The sequence below is a fragment of the Poeciliopsis prolifica genome, unplaced genomic scaffold (assembly GCF_027474105.1).
Source record: "Poeciliopsis prolifica strain line A6 unplaced genomic scaffold, Auburn_PproV2 SCAFFOLD002, whole genome shotgun sequence".
NCBI classification, from domain to species: Eukaryota; Metazoa; Chordata; class Actinopteri; order Cyprinodontiformes; family Poeciliidae; genus Poeciliopsis; species Poeciliopsis prolifica.
Genome location: NW_026562377.1, coordinates 15,178,459 through 15,190,890, shown reverse-complemented (window position 1 = coordinate 15,190,890; position 12,432 = coordinate 15,178,459). Strand labels below are relative to the sequence as shown.

The 12,432-nt window shown below is 37.8% G+C and overlaps 1 protein-coding gene across 1 annotated transcript in view; it reads right to left on the bottom strand.

The window, feature by feature from the left end:
• The window catches only part of faf1 (Fas (TNFRSF6) associated factor 1), a 68,585-nt gene that overhangs the window by 41,160 nt on the left and 14,993 nt on the right, over positions 1–12,432 (bottom strand). Inside the window, exons 7-8 of the mRNA XM_055058351.1 lie at positions 10,428–10,533; positions 2,861–2,947 (exon numbers count right to left, since the gene is read on the bottom strand). Of these exons, the coding sequence (XP_054914326.1) occupies positions 2,861–2,947; positions 10,428–10,533 (193 nt within the window). The remainder of the gene's footprint in view (positions 1–2,860; positions 2,948–10,427; positions 10,534–12,432) is intronic.

Sequence of the window (12,432 nt, the reverse complement as noted above, 5' to 3'; positions counted from 1 at the left end):
CCATCCACCCGCTAGGCCAGCCAAGCCTCGGGCTTTCTCTGTTAATACCTTCAGACGTTTCAATAAGAGGGCTATGGCTAGTGCAGAGGCCATTATTACACTTCTGTCTCTCTCTTCTCTGTGCTTTTTTTAATATCTTCTCATACAAAAAAAAAAAAACAGACACTGCGGTTATGTATTAGCCAAGGACGAGGTCTTTGTTGGCACAGAGAGCTCAAATTTATTCATGATCTTTGGCCAATAAATCTACAGCTATGAGGAAAAGTCCCAGCAAAAACTAAAAGAAATTGGTCAAATAATATATGATTTCCAAATAAATCTTAGTGTGAAATTGGGAGTAAAAGGGAAAAAAAAATTGTTGTCAGTGAATAAGCAACAATTGGAAATCAATAGCTTTAAAATGTTTTTGCATAAAACCATACAGTTTTTTTTTTTTTAGATTAACAGAGGAGAAGAAAATGTTCAGATGATGATAATGGTCAAAACTTTCAACTTATTGAAATAATAGGTTTAATTTTGTTGCACAAAACACTTTTTTTTTTAGGTTTATCAATTTGAAGAGAAAGTAAATAAAACTTCACATAACTCTCTACATTCGAAGGCTTCCATGGCAAATATATGTACAAATCCTTTAGATTAATCAGCTTCCTTGCTGTAACAAAAACCAATTACATTTCTCTGACTGGTAGATTTGAAATGTATTTTTCATCCCTATACCAACCTCCTTAATGTGTGCAGTGGCAAGATAAACGCGTGTATTTAAGTTCACCAACCTTTGTGCTTTTAAAATTATTGTTCTCGCGGTAGATTAGGGCAACTTTACATCAGGAGCAATTTTCTTGCTGATTTATGGCTATCGACACATATTTTCACCAAACAGCATGTTCTTGAAGGTTTATCAAAGAATGGGATTGTGTGTGACATTTTATTTAATATCCAGAAAAGAGGCATAGGTTATTAATTAAGCTGGTATAAATATAACTCATTTCTATTAGAAATGAAGGTGATGCTACTAACTATAGCACCAGTCACACATAGGTATTTTTACCTGTAAAATAGTCAAATTAAATATTTTTGAAATTTTAGGACAGGATTTTGCTACAGATTTTGTTATACTATTACCTGGGTTTGCTGTGTCATTTTATTCCTTCATTAATATAAAAAAATAATAATCTAAAATAGATAAACATTAGTCGTGTCTTGCATTATAAGATAAGTTCCTTTAATAATTGTATTTCTGTTGCAAATCAAGACTTTTTGCTAACCAGCCTTCACTGTCACAGCACATTTTGCTTGGTGGTTCATGGATTTACAATTGGCTTCTCATAGCTTTGATAGACAAAAAAGCAGCAAACAATTTTCTGTAAAGTCAAAGGGTGGATATGCTTTTATTCTCAGCCCATGTGTGCACCATAAAAGGTATTTGCTTTTACTGTTAATGCTCAAAGCTTAACAACAAGTCAGGTGCAGTTATTGTTCTCCTCCTCTGAGCGTTAGAAATATGAACAATGGGTACCAGGTATAAATAGCTTGTATTCAACAAAAACAGTGGATACACTGAAACAGCTTGTTCTTATTAATCACAATGTGAACTGATATTACAGTCTGTTTTTATTGCATAGGTCACATGTGTCAAAGTATGAATTTTAAAGAAGGAAAAGTCAACAACAATACTCCAAACCAAACAGCAGCTACGCATAACTAAAGGGAAAATGTTAGCCGGGGGTTAACCCAAGAATGTGCCCAACAGCTTGTCAATGTGGCATGATAAACCATGCCAAACAATTAGCATGGGAACACATACGCCGTCAAAGAGGGGGTGAGACAAAAGGGGTCAGAGGTTCCTCAACAAGCTGTATGGGTCCGACCTCTGATCAGCTTGACACTGCGCAGAGTGAATGGCTGGGAAGAGCAACCGTGGGACGGAGAGGTCAGCGGGACTCAATGATGTGAGCTTTAATGTCCACAGATAGGGGACACGGGACGGGAATGGTCTTTGACATCTTAATTAGCTTCGACATCTTACTCTAAAAAGGCTTGAAATAGCAACGTACGACTACACACCATTCAAAACTTTGAGCTGAGATTATAAATATCAATTAAAAACACATTGTTAGAGCCGACTAACAAAAAATAGGAGAATGTTTATACCAAAATTTGCTTGTTTTCATTATTAATATGGCTTTATGTGCAAGGTGTGGGATGATTACTGAAATATTCAAGGGTTTGAAATTGTTCCCGTTTTAAATTCCTTGTAGACAGGGACCAGAGAAAGCGCTGTGATAAAAAGAGGTCAAGTCGGGTTATCTCGTACTCTACAGAGCAAAGTTGCAGATGTTTGCTCTATATTTTTGATTACATTTATGTATCAAAATACCGATATATATGCATTATTTTTTCATGTTTTGTGTGCTTGACATTAATTCACAAGAAGTGGAAAATATCAACCAATTAGATCATCTCTTACATTTTGATTTTGATCCAAAAGTAGATCATAGGGTTTGAATATTATATTGAATATGCGATCTGTGCCTGATAACAATATTAGAGTAGATGAAAAGTTGGTTGAGTGTTGAACTCTTTGTGCAGGATATATTTCAGAGACGGGCTCTCACATCAAAAAGGCTCCTCACACACTCTGCATAAACTTTCTGAAGAGTCACCATCAAGCACAAAGTAAAAATCACAGTATTGCAGCTTTTTTTTTTTATTTAAAAATACTTCACACAAATATGTTGAATAATCCCAGGAAAACACAGTCACATTTCTTTGTAAACTGCTTGTTAAAAAAAACAAAATTAAACTGAACTTAATTGATAAATCTCATTTATTAATTACTGTTTCCATGTGTGGCTCTTACAGAATCATCGGACGCCGACGCAGGCCATCCCTCCCACTGCTGATGCCTGACTGGGATGTTGGTCAAGTCTGAAATGTTCCTCTTGACCTAGAAAGAAAATAAAAATAAAATTAGAACAATATGAACAATGGAAAACTCACACTGTCAATGACTCAGGCAAGTTTAGGGCTTCACATTATGTTGTGAATATTTCGTCACTGCAATATTCATATTGCAAAGGACTGCTTGGAGTGGAATAATCGTTGGCTAATTTATTCAAAGTGTTCTAAGAGCACATTTTACGTGTTAATGTAACCGTTAGCCTGTTGGGCTAAATCTGCAGGCTTACAGCTGCAGATGTTCACACCAAACACAAACGAACACCAAAACACTAAAGGTCAAAGGGTGATGGAAGCACAGATAAGATAATATCTTGTCACAATTGTTATAGTCACCTCAGTTTTTACAAATATGATCATAATCATATTTTCTAATAATTTGCACCCTAGAATTAAAAAATTTAAATTATGAATAACTTCAAACCAGAAGATTTTTTACCAAAAGTATAAAAAGTCATCAATGTTAAGATTTTTGCTCCATTTACTGAGACGTCAGAGAATGTGCCTGAGGGTAGCCAGTTGTTTCTGGCTGCATGAAGCCCATTCCCACCCTGCTGCTGCACACTGCCCATCAGATGGCCGAGAGAATTCTCCTACACTTTTTCTTTTCTAACAGGACAGACCAATTTAGTTATTTGGAAACTTTTCTGGTCGTGAGTTAATATAACTGTGTAGAAAACTAAACAACATGTCTTTTTTTTTTACTTTTCCCTTCAGCTCCATACTGGAGGAAGTCTGCATCAGTCTGCTCTAGTTGCAGTGAGTCAGCAGGGAACAAAGGTCAGTAGGAGAGATGAACAGACACAGAACAGTTTAAGACTTTAAAGTGGATCTGGTTGGAGTTGGATCATTTGAATTAATTACCAACCCAATCGCACGTTGTTTTTAGCCAATGAAAAGAGATGCTGGGATATAGCAACAAACGAAAACCAACTTTGGAAACAAATGCATCAACAAGTGGATTTTTGTAATCAATTAACTTAAAAGGACCCTTGATGACCTTTCAGTCAAAGAAACACACAGATAATGAGCTTTATTGAATTCACATTAAAAAATTAACACTTAAGTCCCTTTTTATAGACAAAGCCTTCACCAATTTTTAGTGCTTCAAACATCTGAACAGAATTTAACCAAAGTCATCACTTCTCCAAAGTGCAAATGCAGTTCAATCATCCTGAAACATCTTAAAGATTACAATTCAATCGATATTTTCATTTTGTCTCAATGTAATTGGATCACTAATCATTTAATTAAGGTGTTGAAATGGATCAATGTACTATTATACTCCTGTGTTCATTTTATATTTTAGATCAAATATATAAATTTATTTTAGCATACATGTATCACAACACTTGTACAATTTGAATAACCAACATGTTGAGTTAGTGTTGCAGTGGTAAATAAATCATGCTCTCAGTGGCTTAGCGGTCAAACATATACACCATAGGCAGAAGCTAAAGCCAAAAACAAAATCCAGTTCGATACCCGGCCTGGGAACATTCGCTGCATGTTTTTCCTTCTTCTCTTTGCTATTCTTCCTGTTCAGCTACCAATTAATAAAGAACTCTAGTGTCATAAAATAAAAAATATATAAAAAGAAAATCATGTTAATTTAGTTTTTTATTATCTTTGATTAAATACTATAATACACTGTACTTGAGTTATGTCCATACCTGTAAAGTCTCTGGGTCTATGCCTTTTTATCAGCTTTAATTTTTTTATATATATATATATATATATATATATATATATATATATATATAATTTTCACTGGAAAGATACACAAATAAGGCTCAGATTTTAATACTAATCTACCATTCAAAGGTTAAATAGAAAAATTAGAGGGGAGAGAGAGAGCAGAGAAGGATAAGACAAGACAAAAAAAAATAGAGCCAGTGTTGTCAGCATTCCTCAGATGCCTCCGCTAATTCCCAGCAACAACAGCCACACACTCTGAAATGAACAGTATTTCTCTTCTCCCATTCATGCGCAGACCCTGAATCAGCATCACTTAATAACATTCCTTGGTTTTAAACAGTTAGCAGCCAGCAGCGGCTCTCTAACCAAGAGCCGTGTTAAACCCTCTGGTGGGTTGTTGGTTTAAAGCCCTCACGCCAGCCCGAATGTGCGCCAGTCACAGCAGATCAAAGCTCCAAGTTAGCGCCTGAGCTCTGATGATGGTGGGTGCTGGTGAGTTTGTTCGGGAGGATCCTGACATTCGGGCCCTGCAGGGCAGAACGCCGACGCTGAAAAAACTACCTATTGTAGAGGAAAGATCCCACCATAAATGGAGCAAATCCTGTCTTTGTAACGTGCACCGAAGACAGAGAAGTCCTTCTATGAACTTCGGGCTGCAGCTCATGGAGGTGGAAGTTTAAAGACTGCTACAAACACCAAAGCAAATTTAGGCCATAAAGGAAAGAATCTGCAAAACAATGTATTAATTTTGGGGACAAACATTGTTCAAATTACGTCCATGTAATCACACCTGGATATGAATATCTTTTTGTCGAGATGAGTAAATATTTTATCTGAGTTATCAATCCCTTTGAGAAAATATATTATATTTGTGCTGAACCTGAGAACGTGAAGCAATTTACAGTACAAACAAGGAGAGACAATTTAAAAGAACAATGATAAATGAGTGGCACTTTGCTTCTCTCTTGTAAATCCCACATCACTCCGCTCCGAGTCCATCCTTATGAAGAGACATCCTAGCCAAGATAGCAGGCTGGGGTCAAAGCGGGTGGCCAGTGTTATTACAGAGTGTAATATCTATGTTTGACCAGCCAGGCTACAGGGATTTGACTGACCGGCTGGCCGGCCGATGAATGGCGGGAGGGGGGGAAAGGGAGGAAAAGGAGAGACATAAACACTAGTAATGAAGAGGCTGCAGTCAGAGGTTAAAGCAGCATCAGAGAAACAACAAACTGACGCCCACCACTAAGAGAGTGAAGGTGAGAGGTGGCGGCAGAGTGGAGCGGAGACAGACAGCAAAAGACACCTGGTGGAGGACAATCTAATCCCACCACTGAAAGAAAACACAGCGAAACAGCCGGCCTGCCCACCTGAAACCACACAGCGAGGATATGTGCCGTCCTCTCCTGACGCGTGCAAAAATACGGTGCAATTATGAGAGTTTTTCGAGACCATATGACAACAAAATGTTATTTAAGAAAAAGGAATTTGGAACAAAATGATGCAACAGCAGACAGAGACATCTTTTCTAAAATACTGCAGGTAAATTGCTTCTTTTTTTTTTTTTTGTTACAAACACCATAACTGAAGCAATACTATCTAATGCTGCCCCCTGTCTACCAAGAGCGACAAGTCAAACTGGAACTATTTAAACATTACATATATTTTGGATTTCTAGAAAAAAACTATTAAAAAAAATACAATTTACATGAAATTAGGAGTACTGCTTAATTGGTAACTCATGAAGGAGAAACTATTCTAATTAGTAACTGGATGGTAAAAATCATCACATTTTCATTATAATAAGGCTAAATTATGAGAATTTTTTCAAAAGCCTAAAAAGTCTATGGTGGTATTTTGCAGATTTATAACACTGTAGAAATATATAATGATTAATTTTACATTTTTGTTTCTTCCACTTCAGCATTTTTAGAGCACTCTCCAACATGCAGAGATTCAATATGGTTCGTGAAAATGAAAAAATTAAAAATATAAAAATACACACATTTTACATGTAAATAAAAATATAAAATCAAAAGGAAAGAGGACAGAGAAAATAAAAGCTGGGGGGAAAAAAATCATTAAAAAAAACCACTTGTAATTATTATGAAGTATGACTAAGCAATCTGGAATGCAAATTGAACACAGTTGGTGTTTAAATAGAATTTTTTTTAAATTATTGTTTCAGTAAATGATTATATTTTCTATCAAACTGCAAGTAAAATATTTTCTCCATTTGTTGAAATCAAAAACAAAATAAATTATTAAAAAAGGTAGTGGTTTCAGATCCACACAAAAAAAATCATGTTGATATAATTTAAAAGAGACAAAATATCAATTCAATTAAAAATAGTTCAGTTCCTGACTTCCACAGCTATCATCAGAATGCAGTCTTTCAGGTAATTAGTCCATTGACAAGTAAAACGTTGAGCATTTCTGCAGGAATTCAGCATGAAATGGCCGTCATAAATGTCTGCATAGATGCATAGTGTATTTATTTCAGAGCCGTATATACATCTGAGTTCTCCAACATAAAGGAGACTCAGCTCTGGCCAATACACCCAATGACAAAATTAACGATCCAATCATTGTAAATGCCAATTGCCTATAATCCCTGGCTGGAACCAAATCAAAGAGAAGGAAAGGTTTCCATTAAACAGTCACAAGCTCTTTCTCTCAGTCTCTCTTGTTCTTTATCTTCATCCCATCTCAGCACCAGATGCCTTTCTTTCATTTTGCTTCCCATCCAGCCTTGCTTTTCTCAAGTCTCGCAGCCCCTGTCTGCGTTTGGTCCCCTATGTCTCTCAGCTGCAGGGTAAGGGATGGGGCCTCAGGGGGAGGATGGGGGAAGAATCCCCAGTACAACTGGTCTGGTCACGGACAAACTGGGACCCAGCGGCCATTCCTATTCTACCCAGTACTCCCCTGGCAAACATTTGCTCTGCAGCTTAGCCCAGAAGCTAGCCAGCAACATAGCCCACCCCACTCCAAACTCTTGTCTAGTCATGCCAATCAAGAACCAACACAAACTTTGGTTTAAAGGATGGAAAAGAGGGGGGGAAAAGGGTTGAGGAGAGCCGCTGGGGGAGGCGTAAAGAAAGAAGAAATAGAAAAAGGAGGGATAAGGGAAGATTGTTGGGATTCTATGGTCAAAATAAATAAAAGGATAAGATAAGACTCTTTCTTTACTGATATGCACAGAAAGGACTGAATATCTTAAGCTAAGAAAATAAGAAACTAGCAATGAAAAAAAGCCCTTTGGCAGAGCAAGAGGTGAGGAAAAACAGACTCAGACAGGCTGAAAATGTTACAATCTTTTTTAATGAAAGCGAAAAGATATAACTTCAGCTCTAGAACATAGCTCCAAGTATCTATTTTTCTTGTTTTTCAGTCAGAACTTTCTCTTATCCATCACCTTCATCATAAAAATGTCAGACCAACAAGTTGAACATGATCCTACATGAGGTGAATATTTTTCCACTTCTTGCGGGCGGCAGCATTTTAAGAGACCATGCGTATGCAGCCTGCACATCTCATGTGTGCAGGTTAAAGTTCTAGGTCTCATTTTCTCAGCAGGGAACGTTCAGATGTCTAAAGACAAACATGTGTAAGGAAAAGACCGCGACATGGAGGCCTGTTTAAGCCCACATTGTCCCTTCTCTGTCCGCTCTTGCCTCTTACGGCACCCCCCACCAAGCTAACACTCCTCGGTCTCTTTTCTGTGACCGCAGCTCCCACTCCCACACCACAGGGGCCCCTCCCCTGTGTTTGTAATCCCAGCAGAAACACTTAAGGTTCACAGTGGGTGCTCATCAAAACCATCTGCCTTAGAGGAGAGTGAAAGTACAAAAAAAAAGGGAAAAGATGATGAAATGGGGAGAAAATTGTAGAGCGCAAAGGACGTCCAGGGAGGCAGGCGGCCTCCAGTTAAGAAGCTAGTCAAACTAATTTAATCAATTAGCACCATTACAGGCTCCGCTAGAAGCCTGATTATTAATCATGTGTTCTTCTGCTCTATGGAGGGTCCATGAATTAACCACAGTGGCAGCACAGAGCAATGCAGATGAATGGCCGACTTCTGCTTTGAGATTAAATAATTAGTCTGCATGTAAAACATGACAACAAGAGAGAACACCTGATTCCTAATTATATTACGAAACACACAGAAGCAGCTGATACTAACCAGAGAAAGAACATATCAGGCGACGGGAATCAGTCAGTTTCCAGCTTCACAGTTCCAAAGTGATCATACAACATCCCTCAGAGTGGAAGTTTTAACTAAGTGAAGCAGTGCTGAAGTTATCGATATTCAGTGCTGATTAGGTTGATTCAGAATGAAGACAGAAACAAAAAAGATATAAGAAGATATATTAAAAGAAGCAGCATGTTCTTTTAATATATATACACAGTGTCATTTCAATGATCTTGGGAGTTTAACATCCCACCGTGCAACAGGAGATGTCCGATGTGTGACATCTGCTGAAGCAGACTCGCATCAGAGACAGAATCGCAACGAGAGGGAAGCAAAGTAACAGGTTTTCTTTCCTTTTCATTAGATTCAGACTGTAAAAAGAGGGAGAGAAAAGAAAAAGAGGACTACTTTGGAAGGTTTCTTAAATTAGAAAAGTGGATAATAATCAGATATCTACTAAAGCAGCGGTCATGCTGAATGACTATCCCACACCGCTTGATATTTTTTGCATTTCGATCAATCAATTTAATCCAACACAAAAAATAATCAAACATTTTGTGCCACGCTTTCATTCAGAGACCCTGAAAATAACAAAAACACTAAACAGAAAGCAGCAAAGGTTCGACTTTGAGGTTCAACCTTTCATTGTACACACCAACATATTTCAGTGTCTGCACAGAGACAGACGCTTTAATAATGCTTGATACACAACTTGCGAGAAAAATGCTGGAGACACTTTGAAACCTAAACTTTGTTTTGTAAAATCTGCATCAGCAGGTCGGCTCTTCACATATGACAGAAAATCTTCAAACTCTGTTGCATCTCTAAGAAGAAAATAAAAGATGAATTTCTTAATTTAGCATTGCAGTGATGATTCCACCTGGTCTAACTTTGTGAAGTGCATTTACAAAAATGAGATGGCAGCGTATATATATTAATTATGCATAACGTCTACTCAGGTCTCCCTTTTGCAGATGAGGTGAGACCAGGGCAGTGATGTATGTATGTGCAGACAAGACGGTTTCAGCTCACAAACAACTGACACATAAATACACACTCATCTGCATAGGCACATGGACCTTTAAACTACTTTCAATGCAGATAGAACAACCTGTGCCTTCACACAGGGTCCAGGATTAATATTTCATAAGCAGCCAGATCTACTGTTTAGTTTCAGATGAAGAAAATGAACGGACTTTTTGAGTGCTCCCGCATGCCTTGATCAAACAATGTTCAGTCATTTAAACTGCCTCTGCCTCAGCCGTCTGCAGGGTTGGAGAAATAAGGGAAAAAGACGCAGTGTATACTGGAAGCAGGAGGAAAGAGGGGGCTGTACCAGACCACAGCTGTGAGAGTAATTATGTGCTCCGAAATGTGATCATTTGTGATGAATAATGAATCGATGGCAGAGATAGACTAGCAATGTTTGGCAAATAGAAGGAAAGCCATGTTATGGGGAAATGAGAATCAGGTGCAATAATATTATGGAGGTGAGAACCTGTGGGTGCGTTACAGAAAACGTCTGTATGAGTCTGTGAGGGTACTTCACGGTCAGTGCTTGCATGTTGTGGCGTCTTACCTCTTGTATAGTTTTGGAGCCGGGAAAATTGAGGTTGTAGTCCCTCTGAGCCTCACGGTGGCTGATGATCAGCAGGAAGTTCTGATTTAGCGAATCTTGAAGTGCACTAAATGACAAGAAAAACAAAAAGTAGTCACCAAAAAAAAACCGTCAAGCTAATTAAACCAAAGGAGGCAACACATAATAATGACACACGACAAAAAATGACAGATGCAAGAAAAACAAAGACTATCTCTGAGACAAAGATTAGGCAAGCTGAAACTTGTCAGGCAAGAGTGACCTGCTGGCCCCCAGCAAAGTGGGTGCCTCCTCAAGGGGCCCCTCAGCCATTTTACTGGTCGTGCCTTAACAAGTCTGGCCGGAGCGCCGTTCAGCACAGCAGGCTCTCGCAACATGACCACCTGCACAGTAACAGCATGGAGCCCATCAACCTGTATTACCACCAACAAACCCAGGAGATCCTTCAGCCATTCATCTCCAAAACCCCATGATCCCTTTGAAATAAGACCTGAATGTAACACAAACTACAGTAGCTTACCGTCTTTTAATGACGGTAAGGTACAACTGTCATGGCAGGTTAAACTATTGAAATGTATGCATATAAAAGCGTTCTCACCATTTCAACATTTTCACATGCAACCTCAAATCTCATTGAATTTTAGTGGATTTTTTTTTTGTCATAGGTGAACACAAAGTAGTCAGTAAAATAAACAAAACATACATGTTTTTTCTTTTTTTTGGCATAATGTTTTCAATCCCTATCAGTCCATATTGAGAGGTATATTGCCTCTATTGGTCTCTGCCACCTTTACACTTCTAGTAGAAGCTGCTCAAGTTCACTTATATTGGACAGAAGGCGTCTGTGAACATCCCTTCTCATGTTTTGCCACAGATAATCAATTGAATCTGGGCTTTCACTGGGCCATTTAAACACATCAATACATTTGATCTAAAGCATTCCACTATAGTTTTGATTGTATGTTTGACCACAACAGATTTTTGTCCATAATTGTCCTTTATTTAGCTCCATTTATGTTACCTTCACCTCCAACCAGGAAAACATGATGCGAATTAAAGAGGGAATGGTGTGTTCAAAGTGATGCGTAATGTTAGTTTTGCATGTAGTCCAATTTTTGGGCTTGTCTGGCCAGGGCATTTTCTTTCCTGTGCTACCAAAATGGTTTGTGGAAAACTGCGAAAAGGATTTTTTAAAATGATTTTGAAAATACCTTTTTCTAAAAATCTTTAAAAAACACTTAACCTTTCTTTCATGTGACATTTACACACCCATTTTGTTGGCCTATCACATAAAATCCCAACAAAAGGCATTGAAGTCTGTGACAGAAAGAAATTAAACATACTTAGTAGATAAAGTACTACTGGATGTGTCTCAACTTGTGAGCCATCAATTTTAGAACACCTGATGATGAATCCAGTTGAACTGGAGTGAATCATTTGATTTTCATAAGGTATTTTTTAATGCTTAAACATCTTCATTGTGCCCAATAAAGTTTTTATTTTGAAAAAAAACTTCTAAATAATATCTGTAAAATATTAAACATTTCTAAGCTGCTTATTATAAATGAAAACATTTGATCTTCTACTAATAAAATCTAATGGCCAAATATTACAGCTTTTGTTTGAGAATTACTGAATATAGCCAGCAGTGAGTGTTTACAGGTAATCTCTGTCGTGATGTGTTGTTTCTGGATCGGCACCAATAACTAGCAAAGTAACTTGCGGCAATGTCTGAAAAAACAGAGCAAAAAAAAAAAACAAAGATGGAGGGGATTCAACTTTTGGAGGCTTCATTTACAATAAGCTGCGAGGTTAAGTAGCATTTTGAGCAAATGCTGGGTCTGTGAGGGTGAATAGCAATGGGAGGCTTAAAGGCCGAAACAGGCACTTAATCAGGGCTCAGAAACCAAGGAGAGGAGGAAGACTTTAGAGAAAGAGGAGGATGAGGGAATTAATATGTAGCGCACACATTAATTATGCAATCACA